The sequence below is a fragment of the Chiroxiphia lanceolata genome, chromosome 3 (assembly GCF_009829145.1).
Source record: "Chiroxiphia lanceolata isolate bChiLan1 chromosome 3, bChiLan1.pri, whole genome shotgun sequence".
Lineage (NCBI taxonomy): Eukaryota > Metazoa > Chordata > Aves > Passeriformes > Pipridae > Chiroxiphia > Chiroxiphia lanceolata.
In genome coordinates, this window is record NC_045639.1 from 28,438,967 (window position 1) to 28,460,016 (window position 21,050).

At 40.1% G+C, this 21,050-nt stretch overlaps 1 protein-coding gene across 1 annotated transcript in view; it reads right to left on the reverse strand.

The window, feature by feature from the left end:
* The window catches only part of PLB1 (phospholipase B1), an 87,288-nt gene that overhangs the window by 45,232 nt on the left and 21,006 nt on the right, over positions 1 to 21,050 (reverse strand). The window contains exons 15-32 of the mRNA XM_032681364.1: positions 19,131 to 19,199; positions 18,228 to 18,308; positions 16,735 to 16,801; positions 15,951 to 16,009; positions 14,646 to 14,719; positions 13,101 to 13,144; positions 12,162 to 12,270; positions 11,196 to 11,247; positions 9,188 to 9,268; positions 7,607 to 7,672; positions 6,769 to 6,869; positions 3,980 to 4,061; positions 3,229 to 3,333; positions 2,507 to 2,602; positions 1,980 to 2,051; positions 1,265 to 1,324; positions 797 to 857; positions 15 to 73 (exon numbers count right to left, since the gene is read on the reverse strand). Of these exons, the coding sequence (XP_032537255.1) occupies positions 15 to 73; positions 797 to 857; positions 1,265 to 1,324; positions 1,980 to 2,051; positions 2,507 to 2,602; positions 3,229 to 3,333; positions 3,980 to 4,061; positions 6,769 to 6,869; positions 7,607 to 7,672; positions 9,188 to 9,268; positions 11,196 to 11,247; positions 12,162 to 12,270; positions 13,101 to 13,144; positions 14,646 to 14,719; positions 15,951 to 16,009; positions 16,735 to 16,801; positions 18,228 to 18,308; positions 19,131 to 19,199 (1,338 nt within the window). The remainder of the gene's footprint in view (positions 1 to 14; positions 74 to 796; positions 858 to 1,264; positions 1,325 to 1,979; positions 2,052 to 2,506; positions 2,603 to 3,228; positions 3,334 to 3,979; positions 4,062 to 6,768; positions 6,870 to 7,606; positions 7,673 to 9,187; positions 9,269 to 11,195; positions 11,248 to 12,161; positions 12,271 to 13,100; positions 13,145 to 14,645; positions 14,720 to 15,950; positions 16,010 to 16,734; positions 16,802 to 18,227; positions 18,309 to 19,130; positions 19,200 to 21,050) is intronic.

A 21,050-nucleotide genomic window follows, 5' to 3' on the forward strand; every position in this document is an offset into this window, starting at 1 on the left:
CACTATCTTCTTACCGTCAAAGAATCCCCAAGGGCTGCTATAATTTTCACATCAGCTGGCTTTAGGGAATGCACTGCAAAGGAAAGAGATGCAGTTGAACCTGGATAGGAAATAGCTATTCTTTTTAGTTACTTTGTGTTGTGAAATATGCCATTGTGCCCTGTGATGCTCTGTCATGTTGCTTTTGCAATACCCAAGTGATAAATCAGGAGCTCTTTCCAGCTCATCTCGTGTGATTGTAGCAGCAACGTATGCGTATTATTCAATATGCCAATGGTTAACATTTCTGCTGAAAAGACAGAAGAGCAAGGAGCAAATAACAATAAGTGGCAAACAACATCCAGCACCAAGGTGACAGTAAAGTAACGCAGAATTACACAAAGCAGGAATAGTATATTAAAGTTGCAAGAAGACATAAGAGGACTAAAGAGAAGACAATATGAAGTTATTTGAAAAACTGAATACTGCACTAATATGCATGAAGTTGGATTTACAGTTTCTTTCCATGAGATTTAGGTGGTATCACTTATAGGCTATGTCAGCACTCAAATTTGGGTTTTATCACAAGATACTTTGAGGTTCTCTACTGGCTGTGAGTTCAGTAGAGCTAATTAGTTAGACAGCTACCTTATGTGACAGCATGGCATTGTATCTGTTAAATAGCTGCTGAAAAACATCATATCCTTTCTGAGCAGTGTTTTTCACAGTCCAGCAGTCATTTCAGCAAAAATTAACACTCATCTTGAAGAACAGTTGGAAGTAATTCAAACTCTTAATATAAAACAGGCAAGACTACCTGAAGTTGCAGGAGGGGAGGATGGAGACCTGTCCTCACATGGCAGCTGGCTTCCATAATTCTAAAGAGAAGAAAGCTGAATAGCATTTGGCTAGCAAATACAGTCAGTACTAACTAGGATCTTCCCAGCAGAGGCCAGGTGGATAAACCAGAGCCTCTTCAGCATGTAATTAACTAGACAGGTCTTGGTTGCTCAATTCAATAGTCATATTCAGTGTTGCTCTGAACAGCATAGCATCCTGGACTGATAACTGATAACTGCTGTCTGAACATGTGTTCTTACAGGAGTTTCTGGATGCATTTTGTCTAACCCAGGGAGTACATTCCTGTTCTGCACCATGCACTCAGCCTCCCAAGCACCTTCGGCCAAAGACTGATTTCCCCTGTGCTGCAGAAAATTATTCATTTGGTTACCATACAGGAACAGATGCAGCAGAGTAACAGTGGGATGGTGACGTTAGCACTTACTGGAGTTTGGTTAGGGTATGTGTAATTACTGTTCTTATATGTCCTCAGGAACGGCATAGCCTACAAAACAAGGCAATCTGAGTCAATGCAAAGCATCAGAGATGCATGGAGATTTCCATTCTCCAAACTTCATTTGTCAGCTGTCTGTATATGATTAGTAGCTAGATGCAAATAAATCTCAGGGATTTAAAATAAAAAAAAAAGAAAGAAAATAAATGGCCTTTTAAAAATCCTTGTAACAACAGTATAAACCTAAGGCTATATTTTTATACAGCCAGAAATTAGAGAATTCGTGCAGGACCCTTCCGTATGTGGTTAACAAGAAGCTTGTGGTCCCCCTGCAAGGCAGCCCCAGTGACATCTACAGAGCTGTGCTGACTGGTGTCATCGTTGCTCTATTCCCCCATTCCCCCCATTGAAGCTCTGTCAGTCAGTGTGGATACTTAACAATCTTGACTAGGTAGGCCAAACACCATTCCCTCATGTTTTGGCCAACTGTGACGTGTGACTGTGAGGAAGTTTACTCCTGGGATGAGCTTGCCCTCCAACTCATGGGGGAATGTTCATACTGCTCTTGGTGGCAGTGGCACAAACTATATGGGGAAGAGCAGAGCCCGCTCACAGAAACAGCACTGCAGGCAGTTGGTAAAGGCTCACACAGATTCCCAGCCACCCCTAGCACCCCCATATAAACACAGACACCCTCAGAACTTACCGCATTTGGACATTTGAGAACGATCTCATCCTCTATGCGCTGATTATCTGTCTTCTCCCCTAAGGGCTCCACCTGTGGGAAAAAGCAGGGTACACAGAAGAAAAGCAGATGAGTATCAGAGAGCAATGTGTTGCCAGCCACTGGGAACCACCTCTGCAGCACAGCAAGACCATTGCAGTTGCAATGCACCAATGCTGGCACCTGCCTCCGCGCACTGCTTCTTTGAGTGCTGAAAGGGCTAATTCCCATATACCATGAATGTGACCTGCTAATCAATGTGCCTGACAGACATCTCCCTGAGGGAAGTCCCAACACTCCCAGCCTTAACATACCCTGAGATTTACTGGTTTGATATGACTGGTTTAACAATTCAGGTGACCTTTCTTCATATGATCACTCTTTGCCTTTGTAAACACAATTCAGAAGAGAAATGGCTAGTTACCCAGTAGCTCCCTGGGAGTTGTTTTGCTGCCAAGGGCAGGATGGAGTAAACAGGGCGAGACCAACATAACCTTTAAAAATCTTACCATGTTGTTCCACAAAGCACGTGCAGCCTGGGAATGAGTCTTCTGGCTGAAGTGGAAACAATCTGGGGCAAAATATGAATCATCCGGCCAGCCCTCCTAGAGAATAAGATGGGTGCTGTCACAGAGACAGTAAATATGCAACAAGCTGTACATTATGCCCTCTCTCTTTCAGCGAGGTATCAGTTGACTTCTAATCAAAGTAGCCACAAAGGCCTCTGAGGCCAAGAGAATTAAACCAGGCCTAAGAACATTAGTAATTCAGAACTAAGAAGCCTTTTAAAGTTTTTTAATATAGGATTTCCAAAGTAACAAGGAATACAGATCACTGTGGCTCTGAGTACAAAATACCTGGGCACAGATATTGATTGTATTCTTTACTTTCCTTGAGAATCACACATTAAAGTGTTTTGAAACATGTCGGTTTTCCTACCAAAAGTCATTTATCAAAGTACTGGAAAGGATTTGTTGATGCATAGGGAATATAGAGCAAGTACTCCCTGATGAAAACTTTGAACTAAATTGCAGTGCCCCAAATTGTGTCTGTAAGGTCTCTATTTCTGTTGCCCGTTATCTCCATTATTCCATAAACATTTTCTGCAACTTCGAATGTTAACTGAATGTAATGATTATTATTAGGTAAAAAACCTGCTAAGACAATTTTGACAACTCAGGGGAATTGCACCAGGATTTAATTTTGGGTGTGTATTTTTGGTTGTTTTTACCTGTGTTTTTGGCATGTCCAAATTAGTCATAAATGGCTGCATAACCACTGTGAAATCATCCTTAGTGTCATACCTTCCACTCTCCACTAACTGGCGGGTTCTCTCCTAAAGAGTCAAAGAAAAGTTGTCATCATTCCTTTTTCTATGTTCATCTCATCAAGTCATTCCATCCATTTACATCTCACCCAGGAGTTCCCACTCCCAGATGTGGCCACAGTTTCTGGCTTGCCCCAGGCAGTCAGTGCAGCTACCTTTTTTTGACATGCACTCTGGGCTTCTTTGCAGAGAGACAGGCCAGGAATGGCTGACTGGCTAACAAGGACTGGCAGCCTGCTCAGTAATTAGGTTTTCTGTCAAAAAGATCTTCCAGAACCACCAAAGCATTTTCAGTTTGCCTGACATGCTGTGTCTGAAAGCTTGTTCCTGAGTTAACATGTTGTTTGACTTCATCTGATCTCCAATAACAGAAATGATAAAAAAACTGCTCACTGTCTGACATACTCTACTTTCTATGGCTCTGTAAAGGCTTTCTATGGCTTTCTTTTCATCTGTTTTGTTGGTTTAGGGTAATAAAGTTGCAAAGATTTTGAGCCTACTCCTATTTCCCGCTCGTTTTTTTTTTAATCACAACTACAAATATACCATTAAAATGAGAGGTAACTGTCCTCCACTTCCAAATATTAGCCCATCTGCGGTCCCTCGGTCAACGGAAGGATGACACTGAACTTGTAACAAATGCCATGTGCCTTACCTGATACCTTCTGTTAAAGTAGATCAACATCTTTAACTCACTGGAGTTGTCCTCAGGAGTTATGACACAACGGCACAGGATCCTGTGGGATAAGAGCATGGTGCTGAGATCTGATTTTCTTTCCTCCCCCCTCTTCCCAAGCTGACAAGCTACAGGATTAAAAGCTCTGAGAGGGATTTCTCTGAAAGGCCACTCAATGAGAATATTAGATCTCATTAGAGTTACTGCACAGTCTCAGTTCTTGAGCAGAAACACATTTATTAGGGATAAATTAATGAAGATAAAGAGAGGAAAAGTCTCTAAAGCAAAAACTGTACTGGGTACCCACGGCAAGGTTTCAGCACGAGGAGTGACCTCTGTGAGGAGAGGCCAGCACTGACTGCTGGACACAGCTTCAACAAACCAACCACAGGGCATGGCTGAGCCTCTCAGCTAAGATGGTGGTGCCTCTGTGAAAACCTACTTAAGAAACAACAGAAAACACCAGAGAGGGAGAGGAAGAGAGAACAGCAGGGGTGAGGAGGAGGTGCTCCAAGGCAGAGCAGGCACTCCTGGATGGAACCACAACCAGCAGACACACACTTCTGAAGGACTCATTTCAGAGCACAGGACAAGAGTGAGCAGGAAGGAGTGGCAGAGAGATACCAGATCCAGACCGCAAGCCCCTGTGCTACCCATGCCTCACTGAAGGGACTGGGGGTACCCTATGGCAGTAACAAGAGTGGAGGGAGAAGTGCTTGTAACAAAGCTGAACCTGAGAAAGAGGGAGGATAGGAGCTTTAACTGTCTAACTCGTTTGTTTATTTCCCAATACCTGAATTGCTAAATAAACATTTATAATCATGAACAATAACTACAATTAAGTTCTCCAAATCAGGTCAGTTTTGCCTCTGATGATACTTGGTAAGTGGCTTACTTGTCTTTAGTGTGACTCATGAATTTTCTAGCTCACAATCCTTGTTTTCTCCCTCAAGCTGCTAGAATGGGGTGATTGAGGGGCTGTATTGAGTACTTGGCTGGCATCTGGGGCGAACCCACCACAAAAACTGTTCACAGGTATACCTGCACAACATGGTTTGCTTCAGCAGAACTATGCAAGCATCCTTCAAGATTGAATTCTCACGAATCCGTTCTAATCAACTGAGACAGTCAGAGATAACAGGATGTTTCATGGGGAGTCACCAAGACTGACACTGGAATCTCCATCCTTACAGAGCTATTCTAACCTGAACAATTTTAAGATTCTACGAACTCGTATTGGCCACCTTTATCCCTCCCTGAAATTTTTAACTTTCTAGCACATGAATATTTTTCTTGCTCTTCCTGGGCATGCCGCATTACTACTTGAGAAATTCAATCGAGAAAAAGGACTCCTTTAAAAAATCCTGACATATGACCACAGTAAAGCATCCCTGAGAGAGCTCTTAGAGAAATATCTTCTATAGAGATACGGTTGATACATGTAAAGTATACACAGATCCCTACTACTTCCAAACTTGTCTTAATGGAGAGCAACTAACAAAAGATTTAACTTCCACAGTACATCCATATGAAAGGCAATACAAATCTAAATTGTGTTTTCAGAAGTTTCAGTAACATAAGCAAGGCAAAATTATCAGAGACATACATAGTTTCTTTTTAGGCTATTTGCTATTCTCAGAGAAAAAGAAACAAGCTTTCAAGATCAAAAGCCTCCTTCAGGTCCTTCTTCAACTTGATAGAATGGCATTTATGATCCCACACAGGGTCTGCTTATTACCCTGTAAATTCAGCTTGCTGCCAGACAAACAAATGTTAAATTCAGCATGGCACCTGAAATGATGGGGAAAGGTTACAATTATCATGAGATAATCTAATATTAAAGGCTCAACTAACTACCCTTGTCCAATGATTAGGGCCTTCAGATACTTGTGTGCTCTAGCCAATAGCATTTGCTAAAAAGCAAAACTACAAATGGTTATCAGGATCACCAGCAGTTTGAGTTTCAAAACTGATTTTCCACTGACAGCCATGAGAGAGCCCTTAAATCAGAGAAAGAGGGTTGCATATATGTTCCTCCTGTAAAACCACCTTCAATGGCCGTCTACATTCACAGGATGAGGTTATTCTCCCTGTCTGTCCAGAAAAGCAGAGATTTGCTTTTCTGAAACCAAGCAAGTCCTGCCAGAAGCAAGTCTGTGGGAACATGCAGGACCCTACCTGAGTGACCTAAAGTCCACTAAGGGTGCAGACCTGCCACTTCAGTGGTGGACTCACACTGGCCTGGGAGGACTGCTGAGCCATAATGCAACAGGTGGCATGATTAAGCATCCCTGACATCTACTTGAGACTGATTAGCAATAAAACTAATAATCAGCAATGAGATTACAGATATTGAAAACTACAGAAACAAGAGGGAGAGTTTTAAGACTGTAGAAAGGTATAAATCTGCAAATAAAACAAGACAACCTTGTGTCTTAGTGTCTTCTCTATCTTTGCCAAAGAGTGCACAGTTGAGCTCTTTCTGCTCTGGCTTGAACTCACTTGCAGGGTAAGTGGTGAGTCATTAAAATGGCACCTCCACTAAAAGTGGTAACAGCAGGGCTCAGACACAGAGACAGTGTCAGGCAGACAGGTATTTCTGAATGCTGTGTTGAAATAAAAATGTAGGTACATGCACATGCACAGAGGAAGGTATTTGGTGGTCTGAAATACTAGAACCTTTTCTCTTTAAGAAAAAAGTTTCCCAAGAAGACCTTGCAGCCTTCTGTGAGCAAAAATGAGAGCTGCAACATTAACAGCCTTCAAACCTCATAAGCCGCTTTGGGCAGGTATTGTTTTGCCATGCGTGCAGCTCCCGGAGGCTTGCAATGGGCAGTATCGTCACCAGGTTCACATATGCCCGTGGAACCTGCCAAGAGAATAAGCAAACTCAGAGTAAACTCCTGGAGCACAGAGTGTTGCCTTTGCTCCTGCACAGCCACAGCAAACCTCGGGCAGCAGCCTGCTGATTCAAGCAGCTTGCATTATTTATAACAGAGGTGTCCAAAAGTACTTTCTCAATAATTAATCCCCCACACATGCAATACTAAATTACAGCCTCTGCCTGTACTACCTAGTTCTATTTTAAATGTTGATGGCTGGTCACTTGAAAATGATGGCTTCAAAAAGGGCCAAACAAGTTGTTGTAGGTCTCAGCATGACTCAGACACCTGCAAATTCTTCAGGTACTCTCATCATTCTTACCCTTATGGGGAATATCAAAATCTCTCTCTTAATGACCACAAAACCATATTTATTTGCAGTTTAATGAACAAGCAAAGCATTTTCTAGTCAATGAATAACATGTTTGTTCAGCTTTTTACAACACTTTTTTACAACACTTTTTTTTACAATATTTTTTACATTACTTATCCATAGCACATCAGCTAGAACCAAATACTTCTCCAGCCTTTGTAAATATTTTTGGTAAAATACTTCTCCAGCCTTTTTTGTCTTTTATGAAGATTTTCCTGCAAGCAAGCACCTCTGCATACAGCAGTGCTCTGCATATGAAACCAACAAAACAAATTCTTAATCAATAATCAGTGACTGCTTTGGAAACAGAACACGACCCCTCCTCCCACATACTAGAAAAGTTTGATTTACCTCTTCGTGAAGTAAGTCCAAAGCTATTTGTAGATTATAGGTGTAGTTTTCAGGAGAATGGTGAGCCTGTTGAAGCAAGAGGGTTGAATTTTATTACCAGTTTACAGAGATAGGCACAACAGTGACTAGCTAGAGCCTCTCACAGCAGCGTTGATGTTTCTAGCCATAGGCAAAACTGTCCTGCCTCTGCTTTTCTTCTTTCCCATCACAGCTCTCTCACTCAGAAGAAAAGATCTAGCAGTCACCGGGTACCAGTGAGGGTGAAAATTCAGGGGATATTATCAGATATCACAGCATTCTCAATCCCCAGGCTTGCTTGGGCTGGTCTTAAAAGCATGGCTAACAACTCACTAACAGGGACCACATTTTGGAGAGAACACTTTATGTAAAAGTTTGCTTCTGCTGTATGGAATATAAGAACATGTTTCCCATATGCTCCTTGCCTCCCACAAAAAGCAACTGGCAAAACTTAGGTGTTTATCTGAGAATGAAATGACTTCATACACTTTTATTGCCAAAATTTCCTTGTTCCATTTTAGTGGTTTAAGCCCTCTAATTTTATTGTCTCAGGTAATCCAACATTTATTTTTTCATTTGAGGAACTATTCAACAGTCAAATAAACTTTCTTATGAGAAACACTTGTCTGATTGTCAGCCTTATTTCTCTCTCATTTAATTTCAAGGAGAAGTTCCTTGCGAGCCCCTCTACTTGCCAACTCTACGGAACTAGGCAGCTCAGATCTCTCATTCATTTCCTAAACCACAGCTCACCCAGAGCATTGTGGTTGGCGCTATTTGTACTTGTGCAACATAAAGGTCAGTGTGAACTTTGGATGGAGATATGTTATCCCTTGCCATCCACCCCAGTTATGTGCAACTACCATTTTGTGCTTGGGTCAGGAGCAGAAGGTAGGAATGTTTCATTTGCTCCCTCCTTGTTTTACAACCATCTTACTGTGCTGCTTTGCTGTTTTTCCTGATTTGAAATTAATCATGCAAAATGAAAAGTATGTGCTCAACTGCTTGTAAGTAGGTAACCTTCATCCCTAAGTGAGGAGTCTGCCACAGCCTTTCACCTCCTCTGTAATCACACGTATCAAAGGCTAGATACAGTATGTATATTATATACATATACAATATATATTATATTATATATAATTACATTAGCATGAGCTGTGGTTAGAACCTTTCCCATAGTACTGCAAATGGTAAGAGAGCATCAAGTAAGACTTAAGAGTGTGACTGTGCACAATGCAGAGAGGAGCAAAAACTCTTAACCTTTTATCCACAGGAAGTAAAGGGGCTATGCAACAAAAAGTTAACCTTAGTTAACAGCAAAGCAAAGTAGCAACAATTATGTAATTTACAGGCGTTCTAAAGATACCGCTAACTTGGTCAAAACATTGGGTTGGACAATCTGAAGGTCTCAGTACAATTACATTCCAGAGCTGAATTACATTCCAGAGCTGCACAATCAAGACCTATGTTATTTTGATCTCACCCACTGAGTTCCTCCTTCTCACCCCTGAAATGCATAAAAATCCTATGCCTAGTTCATGCTGCAGGCAGCAGGGAACTTACTGGATCCTCGCAGAATCTGCATAGGTCATTTCCTCCTATGAAAAGTGTTATGAGCTTCCAGTCAGTCTGAAAATTTATTCTCTGCACACAGAAGGAGATGGAATGAAAGTTATTAATTAAAAAAAAGAAAAGGAGGAAGAGGCAGGTAACATGCTAAACACAATTTTCCCATTTCTCAGGGTACTTGGCTATCATCCTCTAAGCATCCAGAACAAAAAGAAGTTTGTAGTCATGACTGAAGATGTACAAAGTACTATGATCTAAACCAGGTTTACAATATCAATGGCATCATGTAAAATTATTTGCTTCAGAAAACTGTTGCTCAAAATCTGTCTATATGCTTTTCTTAGTAATATTTTGTGTATACAGAGTGACTCTTCCTGCAGTTCTAGAAATATATCTTCACTGCAAAAATTATGGTATGTGGTTTACTGTGTCATAAATAATGCAGCTATCCTGCTGGAAAACCCTGGAGGGCAATATATTTTAGTCTTGCTGTGAGACAAACTGCAAAGAATAGTGGGGCAATATTAACTCTAACAGTAACGGTAAAAAATTACAGCACTTTTTTCTTCTGGACAGATTTTGCAAAGGGATAGATAACTAAATCAAGGTAATTATGTTACTGTAAATAAACATCTTCTTAGCTTTGAGGAAAGGTTCAGATATGCTTAGTACCATGTAGTGGTGGTTGTGCTCAGTATCCTAATGCTTTAATTTCACTGCAAAACAATAGTAAGAAAAGCAGCAATAGAACATCAGCCTCGAGTGGTTTAAAAACATCTTTCTTCAAACTCAGGAGGCAACATATCCCAGCTACTAAATACGCTGTTCAGTAGTTTGGTGTCAAAACGTACTTATCCAAATTACAAGGGGGGAAAATTTTCCTACTTTAAAAAACAGGTGTTCTAAAAAGAGTGGAAAAAAAAGAGCTCTTAAATCAAAGGTATATGACCTCTACCAGAAAGAAATTTTTAGTTAAATAAAAATGTTTACTATTTAAATAAAAGATATTTGCATTGATTTCTGTTGTATAACATTCTCAGGCCAATAAATACGACAGAATAGTGCTTAGAGGCCATGAATTGTTAGAATGAAAACCATCCAACCCTTCATTGTTAGTTGCTATTCCTTTTAATCTCTTTTCAGATACAGCCATCAGATCGAAATCTTGTTTACAAGAAAGTGAACCAAAAAGAAAGGTACTGCAAATATTTTTGCCAATATGTATGCACCAGAGTATTTACACTAGACATGCACACAGAGTTATCTTGAAGGCTTTTTGGCTGCTTTCCAAATGCACAATTGGAAAGCCAAACTATTATAATGTAACTTAGGTCAGTGATTGCATAGCACATTTGTCAAATTACAAATAGCAAACATTCAAACACGAGCTGAGGTGAAAAATATGCAAGCAATCCTCAGCTTAATGTGTGCTTTACAGACCATTAATCAAATAATTCCTAACAACAAATATGTAAGTCAAAAATCAGCTGATGACTAGATGAAAGAAGGGACTAAAATATTTTTAAAGAAAACAAGTCCCTTCCTTACTTCACATGTTCACTCCACATGATTTGCTACTTGAAAAGCTTGCCCTCAACATCCTAGCATATATCATTATTGCTGGTAAAAACCATCTGCTTACAAGATAATTAATAGCAACACAGCAAAATCCTCACAGAGAAAAAGCTCTGTCATCTGACAGTGTGACATAGGTTGGGAGGGGAAGTAACAGCACTGAATTTATAGCCACTTCCAGTAAAAATGATAAGAAGGTTGCAATTATCTGTGTTTGATAGTAACTATCACATGCTGGTACAAATTCATTTAAGAGAAAGTTATAGCTTATTTTGTGCTGACTCACACTCCTTACTGAGAAGGATTACACTGCTGTACCTACAGCTTTAATGTTTGGCATTCACCCTTGGCATCTGCTGTTGGTCTGTTAGAAATCATGAAGCCATGTAACTTTGTTCTAGAGATATTAATGACATGTTAAACTCACAGTATTGTTCTTCATGCGGTCCACCAGTTTTCTAACCTGTTGAGGAACATCCCTAAAAATAAAAGTAAAATCAAAAAAGTAAAATAATGAAAATAAAAAAGGAATCCTGCATAGACAGCAGGGCAAGGAGGAAAGCTGATGAATGGACAACCCTCATATAATGGCTAAAAACACCTGAGAAAGTTAAATTCTCATTGACTGAAATATATGATACCCAAAATAGGCTATACTTTGAGATAGTGATGGGAAAAGAAAAAAAAAAAAAAGATAAAATAATTAACATCCAACAGGCACTCGACCACTTTGCAAATGCTGCATAGTTACACCTTTACAAGCTATACAGGAAACGCACTTTTCTCCTTCCCAACATCAGACAGTACACATATCACTGAAACATCTGTGCATATATCAATGTTATTATAAGGCCTGAAGCCACTGAAATTTGTCTTATAAGAAGCGTCTCCAATGGAAAAAAAATAGGATAAAAATTGCACTGAGGACTGAGCATAGTGACCTCTAGTTAATTCCCAGCTCTGCTAGACCAGGAATTAAACAATCCACAATTTTCTCTTAGTGTCTCTACACAAACTCTTGGTCCTGCTGACAAGAGCATTTGAATATACCTCCTATAAAATGGGGATATCTTTTCTCTGATTCATAACAGGAGAGGGATGTGAAGCTTAATGATCAACGCTTGTAAAGTGCTTTGACTTTCTTGGTTGGAAATACTGGAGAAAGTATTGCTTTTGTTGCTAATTTATTTGACATAGATTAGAAACACAGCAAAGTGCTCATCACATTTCTTGGCCTTCATGCTAGAGTTGGGCTAAAGAAACCTCTTCGGGTTCACCTATCTGACTTATTGTGCTCCTGCCAAAGTCCAGGATTTGGGCCTTTTTTAGTCACAAAAGAGTTTTACAGAAAAAAATCAAATTTCTAGTAAAGTTAAAAGAGTTTTCCTCTTACTCTGAACGAGCCCCTGCCACAGCTTGGTTGAGTGCAGCATTTTCTGAATTCTGCGTTCCAGTGCCAGTGGAATACCCTACCAAGGATGGGTTGAACTCACGAAGAATATCTGCAGAAAAAGACAGCACCCTGCAATGTTGCTTCCTGCGGCAGGTAGCAAATGAGGCTATAAAGATTAGACCTTAGCAAAAGACCATTAAAAAGCTTTAGGAGAAACCTTAAAAAAACACCCAGACATCTTTAAGTATAACAAACATGGAGATTCATCACCATACAACTATTTCCCAGCCTTCAAGATCTCTGAATTTCATGAATTCAGATATCTGATCACCTAACACAATCATCTTGGCTAGCAATGCCATTTTGCCTGGTAAGCGAGGCTGGGTAACCCTACACTCAAGCAGGAGATTCTCATGCCATCATGCTCTAACTGCAAATGGTTTGGAATCAAATCTCTTAGCCCAATCTCCCCAGATGTATTAACCCCAAAGACCCCAGATTCCCTTCTAGATCTTAGGTTACAAACCAGCCTTACAAACACCTCCGATCTAAAATGTCCTGACCTTTAAAAAGCATGTAAAATCTGATCTTGTAATGTGATTCTGCTCCTGCCTGAAACAACTTTCCCATACAGTTAAAATAGTTTCTTTAGGCTATGCGCTAAGATTTTTGATTCATTGACCCCAAACATATATTAGACAGAAGAATACTGAAGCAACCAAACCCTAGGAACTACAAAATACATAGTTAAGTCATGCACAGCATACTATAGCCTGGTTGTTACGCAACTTTTACTCAGTGTTGGACATTAAACACAAAGGGATTGGTTGTGTCATGCTACAAATTGTAACTCTTTCCTGTGTCTCCTTTTATAATAGCAGGTGTTTTAATAATAAACAGCTCCAGATATTTATCAAATTTATGGAGAAAGTCACTTACTTGGTAGTGTCGTGACCGTGCTTATGTTTTCATTTCCTCCAATACTGTTAAAAAGAACAGGAAAAAAGTGTTCCAAGGTAGGATGGACTCGGTAAGCAGCGGGCCAGGTAAGAGATCGCCCCCTTTTGGGGGTTCTGCACACGTACACAGCACGCTCTCGTGGTTGTGCTAAGCCGAAGCAGCTCCTGGTGTGCGCGCCCAGTGAGTCACGACACCAGAGACATCAGAGACACTGTCATCATCATGACAATCATATTAGCAGCCCTGTACACTAGTTGTCCTCTCAGCTCTTTCACGTATTTTGGCATATGTTCAAACCTAGCTGAAAGAAATTATTTATTTTTTTTTAAACTGCTGTCTTTGCTGTTGTTGTACCTATTAAAATATTTATTACTTCTACTTTCAGTTAACAAAACTTTTGTGCCCATAACAAAAAGTCCTGGTAGCATATATTTCAGAGTGATAAGTATAATCAATACCTTTGCCTCCCCTTGCCCCCTTTTGACTCAGCTGGAAGAATACTACTAGACTGGTAACATTCACCATTAGGTCTTTGTGCTCTTTGCTCTCCTTCATACTGTAGAATAGAATATACTAGTACACAATTTTTCCCCCAAAATTTCAGCATATTACTATTAAAGACCAAAATATACAATGTTTGACTTAGAACACCTCTATAGTATCCCTTTAATCTGAAATAGAATATTTTGAAGTGCACTAGAACAATCCCTGAAAGTGTTTAAGGCTGGGTTGGATGGGGCTCTGGGCAACCTGGTCTCATGAAAACTGTCCCTGTCCATAGCATGAGGGTTGGAACTAGATGATCTTTAAGGTCACTGTTTAAACTTCTAGAGCTGCAGTGGTTTAGGTTGGTAAGAAATGGTGAACAGAAAACTGCCTGATAGGTTTGGTGTTAAATCTTACAGTTGCAGAATAACAAATGAACATGATTGCCTTTCTTCAGAGTGTCTTTTTGACGTGTCTAACAACATGGTGCTTATGTAAAAGTCTTTGACTCATAAAAGTAAAAGTATTGACTCATAATTAAACTGTCCCGCATAATGTAAGCAATACTGGGAAAGAGTCAAGGAAATAAATATTGTGTACAAAGCAGCAGCAAAAAAAGATCCCATTTGGCTTTTTGTAGACCACTAATTTTAAATGAAACAAATGGGTACTGTGGGCCACACTGGGCAAGAGCAGACAGGATATAGAAAGAGCAGGGACAGAAACACAGAATGAGCAAGTGGTGCAATGACATTGGGGTCTGAAGTCCCCTTTGCAATAGCTACAATTCTGAGAGGAGAAAAGACCATCTTAACAAAGATCCCAGGTCTGCTCCAGCCATGCTACATTGTACTCTAGATAGCCACTAGTTAGAATATTTTATTTATCATGACTAACAGCACAGCCCTGTGTCTCCACACAAAATGTGAAGTCAAATTCGTTCTCTGCAAGCCTCCATTTGGTACAAAAACCAACTATACAAATCAAACCATAAGAAAACGGATTCCCTCCCCCTGTGGGGAAACTCCTGTGACTCACCTCCAAGAAAGACCTCGGTACTGAACCAGGACATTCAGAACATCATGGGGGTTGGATGCTGCCCCATTAGCTGCCTGGAAGCAGAAGAGGAGTTCATCTTCAGAAAATAGACTTTGCTACAGTAACTAGTTCTCTCACTGATCATAGTGAAAAGATCATCATGGCTGGGCTTCGCGAACAAAGATTTGGGAAACGTCTCTACCCATGTTTGTCACAAGTGCGCTGGTGACAACAAAAAGGCCAATACGAGACAGGCACGTCCGATTGCAAAAGGCACAGCAGACTAGTTCTCTCACTGATCGTAGTGAAAAGAATTAAAAAGCATATTAACCAAGCAAGCTACATCATCCTCCCAAAATAGAACAGATCCTTGTTTTCAAGATCAAGGGCTCAAGGTATTTTATTCACTCCAGTGAATTACTCTCTTCTATCAACTTTGTGATTAGATCAAGTGGGGAAAAATTGGTAGAGAATGTTCAAAATATTCATATAATTCTAAACTTACATAAGGAAGAAATAAGATAGCAATGGTTCTAAATGAATAATTCATTAAATGTTCCTCACAATAAAAAGTGGTACAGTGATTTTACGTCTTCCCTCTCTCAGTTTCCCCAAGAAAGAAGACTACACAGATTTAATGTGATAACTAGCACAGAACACATAAGAAACATGAATTATAATATGAGCAGAGAAGCAGTCATCACTAATTGGAGAATCACATCCAGTCTAGGGGTAAAAGGTTTACATAGTTCCAGGAATAATCTTAAAAAAAAATCTCAAGGTAAGTTACATTTGACACACCTGATGTTCTAATGCAATTTTACTCAAATATTTAGTTAGCATAAATTACTATGGCTTTATAGGCTTTGATATTATCACATAAACATTTATCACATCATATAGATACACAGATATACACAAGTAGCTGCAGAACTTTTTCTTTCTGTTCCTGCTGCTTACTAACAGGTTTCAAGGCCAATACCTTGGGAGCCGCCTAGAATCAATAAACGAGAGCAGTCATTGTAAGTCCACTCTAGCAGACTGGTTTTCCCACTGCACAATCTAATCTTGCATCTCTTCCTTGTGTGACACTCTTGTGGACTTTAACTGGGAACTGTGCACTCAGATTAGACTCATAATCTGATTACCTATCAGCCAGCCAAGGCGGAGCATGGAAAAGATGATATGAAAAATTTGTTTGGCTCAATAGAGTGTAACAGAATGTATTCTGTTTTCTGTGTTAAAAATTCAGAAATGTTTTTCATTACTAGTTTTATTGATGGTTATCCAATGATCTTTACTTACTGTGAGTGAATCTCCCAGTGCAGCAACCACCTGGATATCTGCCGGTTTCAAATTATGAACTAACAAATAAAAAATAAAGGATGTAAGGGAAAAAGGAAAGAAAGAAAACTTCAACTTGTGATGGTTATAAGAAGTTTTCCTCAGGATAAGCATAATAAAGCATTGTAAAGACAGTATTTTTAACATTAATGACAGCATTAACTCGGAATCACAGACACTGATAGGCATCAAACCAGAAATGATTCTTGGTACCACATCTGGGTCGTAGCTACGGTGACAAAGGAGACAGAAAGGTTTCAGTCTTGCATCTGTTGTTACTTAGATTCCTTTTAGCTGGCAAAAATTGCTGAAAAGCAGGTACAGCTCTGGTGCCAGCACAGAACGGATATCTGGGGACCATTACAGATTCTCAGGTAAGACAACACTGACTCAAGGACAGAACTCCATGTGGCTTTTTCCATCTCAGAGTGCACTAACAAGAACCCCTACAGTTTTACCACTCTGCAAATGAGGGACTTGACTGCCTCCTGTCTTTTCCACTGTCACTTCTTTGTTTGTACATGGAAAGTGTAGTTGCATAAGCTCTCACAATCCTCGAGGGAGAACTTGCAGCTTGCTATACAATTACTGACGTTGTTCCGAAAAGGATCTTAAAAGTCACAGTCAACAGAGACCACTATTCCAAAGAAAAGAATTCCTCTCCTGACTGGACAGGAACCCAGTTCCTGTTGTCCCTCTATCATCAAGTGAAGTAGCCCTATGATAAAAATGCATAGGACTCTACCTGAAACCGGAATCGTATCAGAGGGATTCCAGTCAGTACAGGGAATATTTGTTCCATAACTTCTCTCCTGCAAAGACAGACAGGGCAAGATTTCACATCAGTCTCACTATACTCCGGTCGTGATAAACCATTTATGTGTCAGACCATTAAATTAATGCAATTCCCACATACTTTGTATGCAGCTACCCAGCCCATCCTGTCCTCAGTCTGTGCTTTTTGAAGGCAGACACAAGCTCAGCCTGCTCAGAACTTGTACGGCCTTACTAACACAGCACAGCCAGTTGTTTCAAATTCTGTGCCATGCTGTGCTGAGCTATGCAACATTTTGTATGCCCATACTCTGAACATCTTGTTGCAAGAAAGTGTTAGAATATCCCAGCACAAAACTGTACCTTTGCCAGCAGGTCATGAGCCTGCCTTCTCTGTATGCAGCCCTGTATGTGCGGCCAGGGATTTGCCTCCTGGCTCTTGGGTTGCAGCCTACTGAGAGAAACACCCCCAAGGTCTACTGTTAGTGAAGGCTGACCATCAGTATACCAGAGGAAACCATCAAATAAGACCCAAAGATACATTTTTGTTCCAAATTTCTCAGCAGAACTCCTTACATAGGCTAACTTGCCTAAGGAAAGGATACTTGTGTGTCTTGTCCCATTGTTCTGGTTTGGGGTTTTAATTTTTTATTAACTACCCCTAACCAAATAACCACAAACACAACAATGTTGTTTCTTGCCTCCTTAACACCTCCTACATTACAGCTACTTCCAAAAATCAGAGTGGTAGGTACCATTGCCCTGTGGAGAGGCCTATACACCCCAAGCAACTAATAAAACAGATGGCATTATGTTAAAATAAGAGAAGAAATGTTTATTACAATTCCAATGATGAACAGGCCATTTTGAGTGCAGATATGGTCTAGACACTGTGTTCTGAGGCATTAAAATGAACATTATCTGTAGCTGCTTGGGAACATCAAGTTCTGCTCAGAATCAGAGTACTACTACTTAAAAAATACAATCATAGCTGTTTTTCTCCCCACATCTAATCTGAAACTATCTCAGGAAAAAAAAAAAAAAAAGAAAAATCCATTAGTCTTCAGTTTTACTATAGTGTAAATGAGATTAAATCAGACCCACACACTGGTCAGATCTGATCTAGTTTCCTCCATGGTAGGACTAAACAGCCCCATTTCCACTGTCTTCTTATCCCAGGTAAAATAACATTATTATGCAGATGTTTAACATAGGTTCTTAACAGTGAAGGCAAAACTTACTTACTTTAGGGTGGCTGAACACTTCTACTCTATAAAACCCACCAAGGAGAAAATGTGCTATTAAGCATCTGACTATTTAGTAAAGTATGGAAACAAAGAGCTGGAACTTTGTATTTAGTTTTCCCAGGTAGCACTGTTTATTTAGGCTATAACACACTCTCACCCACCTGCCCCATTCCCTGGAATACACTCAGTCCATCAGATGCAAACAGTCCTACTGTACCTGAGATGCTTCTTTGGTGTTTGATGTCTTCAGGGAAGATGAATAGTTACTATTTCTATATGTAAACAAATACGGATTTTCCTGCAGAGTGAAGAGAGTATGTTTACCAACACTAGCGGAAACAGAGTCAGCTGATGCTAAAGCATTCTGGCTACATTTTCAAAGAGAAAAAAATAATCTTTACAGTATTAATTTTTGAATGAACATTGCATTAGTGAAGTAAACCAGGTTAGACCTGAAAGTTAAGCCCTGGTCGGAAGCCTTGCCCTAGGTATGCTCTAGGCACAGCACCACCTCTTGCCTTAAACCTAATATCAAACAAAACACATAATTCAATTTCCTTGATGTTTTAATTGCTGCTTAGATGCTTTTGGATGCCAGTAATATTTTATCATTATCCAATTATTAAAGTCAGAGCTTAAACGCAAAACATTCAAGAACCTCTTCTTTGAACCCGAGATGTTCAGATCCTGAAGGTATTACTGGACTATTGACAGCTCCAGGAACTAAAATAGGTAAACCTGGCAGCAGAGTCAAATCACAGAAAATCTAGCTTATATAAAATACATGGATTCAATTTTATTGGTGACATATGTTTTAATACTGATAATGCATCTCATACCTGCAATTATTAAATTCAGATTAGCTAGGTATATTTTGAATTAAAAAAACCTAACACAGATGATTTAACTGATTTTTTTTTCAAAAGTTCTTGTTTTCAGTTTCATCTGTATAAAATAAAGAGTCTGTGTCAACAAACTTTAAGAACACTCAGTTTTTAACAGCACAATATCTTGGGCACACGCATATTCCCAAGAATTTCAGAAAACAACAATAACATTTGGAAACTTGGAAATTCTGCAGAGTGAATAAAATCTCAAAATAATATGGAAGCCCTTTTACCTGAGATGGACATTGGACCTGAACAATTTTTGTGACACCATAAGGCTGCTTCTGTCCAACTGGCTGCATCTGGAAAGGGAGAGAACAGGGAAATTGTACACATGCTGTGTGTGGGAGAGAAGGGAAAGCAGCAGCAATGCAAAGGCTCTAATGCCTGGAGTCTTCCATCAGGCTCATATATATATGTTTACACATATATATTGAAAAATTTCTTTTGCTTATGATAAACATTTATCTATGCATAACATATCACATGTATACCCACAAAAGCAAGGAGCTGAAAACAAGGCATCTCACATGTGCAGACTGTCCTCCCATCGTCATTAAAACTTCCATCCACACATTAACTCTGTTTTTGGGAATCCTGACTCTGTAAGTGCTGCTCCTTTATCCTACCTTCCAGAGCTGTTTCATTATCAACATTTTCATACATGTTAGGCAACATCAAAAGGTGCACTCCAGCTCCACATAGAGGCTTAATAGCATTTACATTTGTTGGCCTTCTTGTAACAAGATGGAAAAGAGATTATTGTAATGAAAAATTATGCAATGATTCAAAACTCAACACTGACAGCACAAAGGGGCAAATACCACAAAGAATCACTTCACCTGCTCAGGCAGCTTGCTGGGTGCTAATTAAATTGCAATCACACACAGAGGAATTGGCTGAGGGTTTAGATCCCTCAGTGTATGTCTGCTCAGTTTGGCACCACAGCAGCTGCCAGAAGCAGCAGTCTACGTAATAAACAGGATGGAAAGGACTGGAAAATACAAGAGTAGCGGGCTTGATGTTACCGATACACTCTGGGCAGGAATGTTATATTGTATTTAGGTTGTTCCATCAATGAAAATAATGAGAAACTTCATTTTATATTCTTCTAGAGAAGCAGTAAAGAAACAGTCTGTGCTCTACTGCGTATGCGAGCGAGAGAGAGAGAGAGAGGAATAAAAGGAATAAGAGGAATAAAAGCTATTTAATTACATTCTTGAAAGAAAATATATACTTCCAGCACAGAATCATCCCACAGAACACGGGTCAATGGGGTATTTCTTGGCTGGAAATCAATTTCAAACAAGTATTAGACAGGTGTATGTTGTTGGGATTTGGGTGACGAGAACAAATTTCTCCAGAAGGCAGTAAGTTCCAGATGGCTCAGACACACTGTTCTTCCAGCAAAGACCGACAGCTCCTGTGCAGCACAGCTGCAAGGTCCTGACTGGGAAATGGGGTGCCAAGTCTGTACTGTGGGCAGACAAAAACTCCCCTGGATTCCAGCACATCTACTGTGCAGGCTGGTTGGTGTGCCAGTCTGCTCTGGTACTGCAGCAGGTTCTAAGTCAGTGTAAATCCCTGAACACAGAAGAGAGGCAGAGGCAGCCTCCTGGTGCTGTTCTCTCCCATCCAGGTCCTTGCCTGGTTTCATTTTCTCTCTTGCTTGCAGGATAGGATTGGTTTGGGTTTTGGTTGTTTGTTACGCAAAAGAATGGCAAAAGACATGAAGCTCTTAACACACATGAAAGGAGCTTTGCCCCAGATATACACCCAGAGTTAAAGTGGTAGGCATTCACCAAAATTAATCAATCAGCCTCTCTGTGGTAAACATCAAAGCTGTCCAAGTAGACAGCCAACCTCCCTCAGCTTTTCCAAGCTGCCCAATGTCATTTAGCTGACTGGTCTCTGGCGTGCTTAGCATATGAATTGCACTGCTCCTGGAGAGCTCAAACTATTTTGGTAAAATATCCAGCCCTGCCTAGGACAAGCCTGTAGCCCCTGCTAGCTTAGCTTCTTCTCAGACAGGCTGAAGTGCAGCCCTATGGCCAATTGCCACTAGACTTTCAAGGTTTTGCCCTTTGGCCAATAAGCAGATATTTATTCCAGGAAAGAGGCTGATATCAAGCTGCAAAACAAGGAAGGTAAAG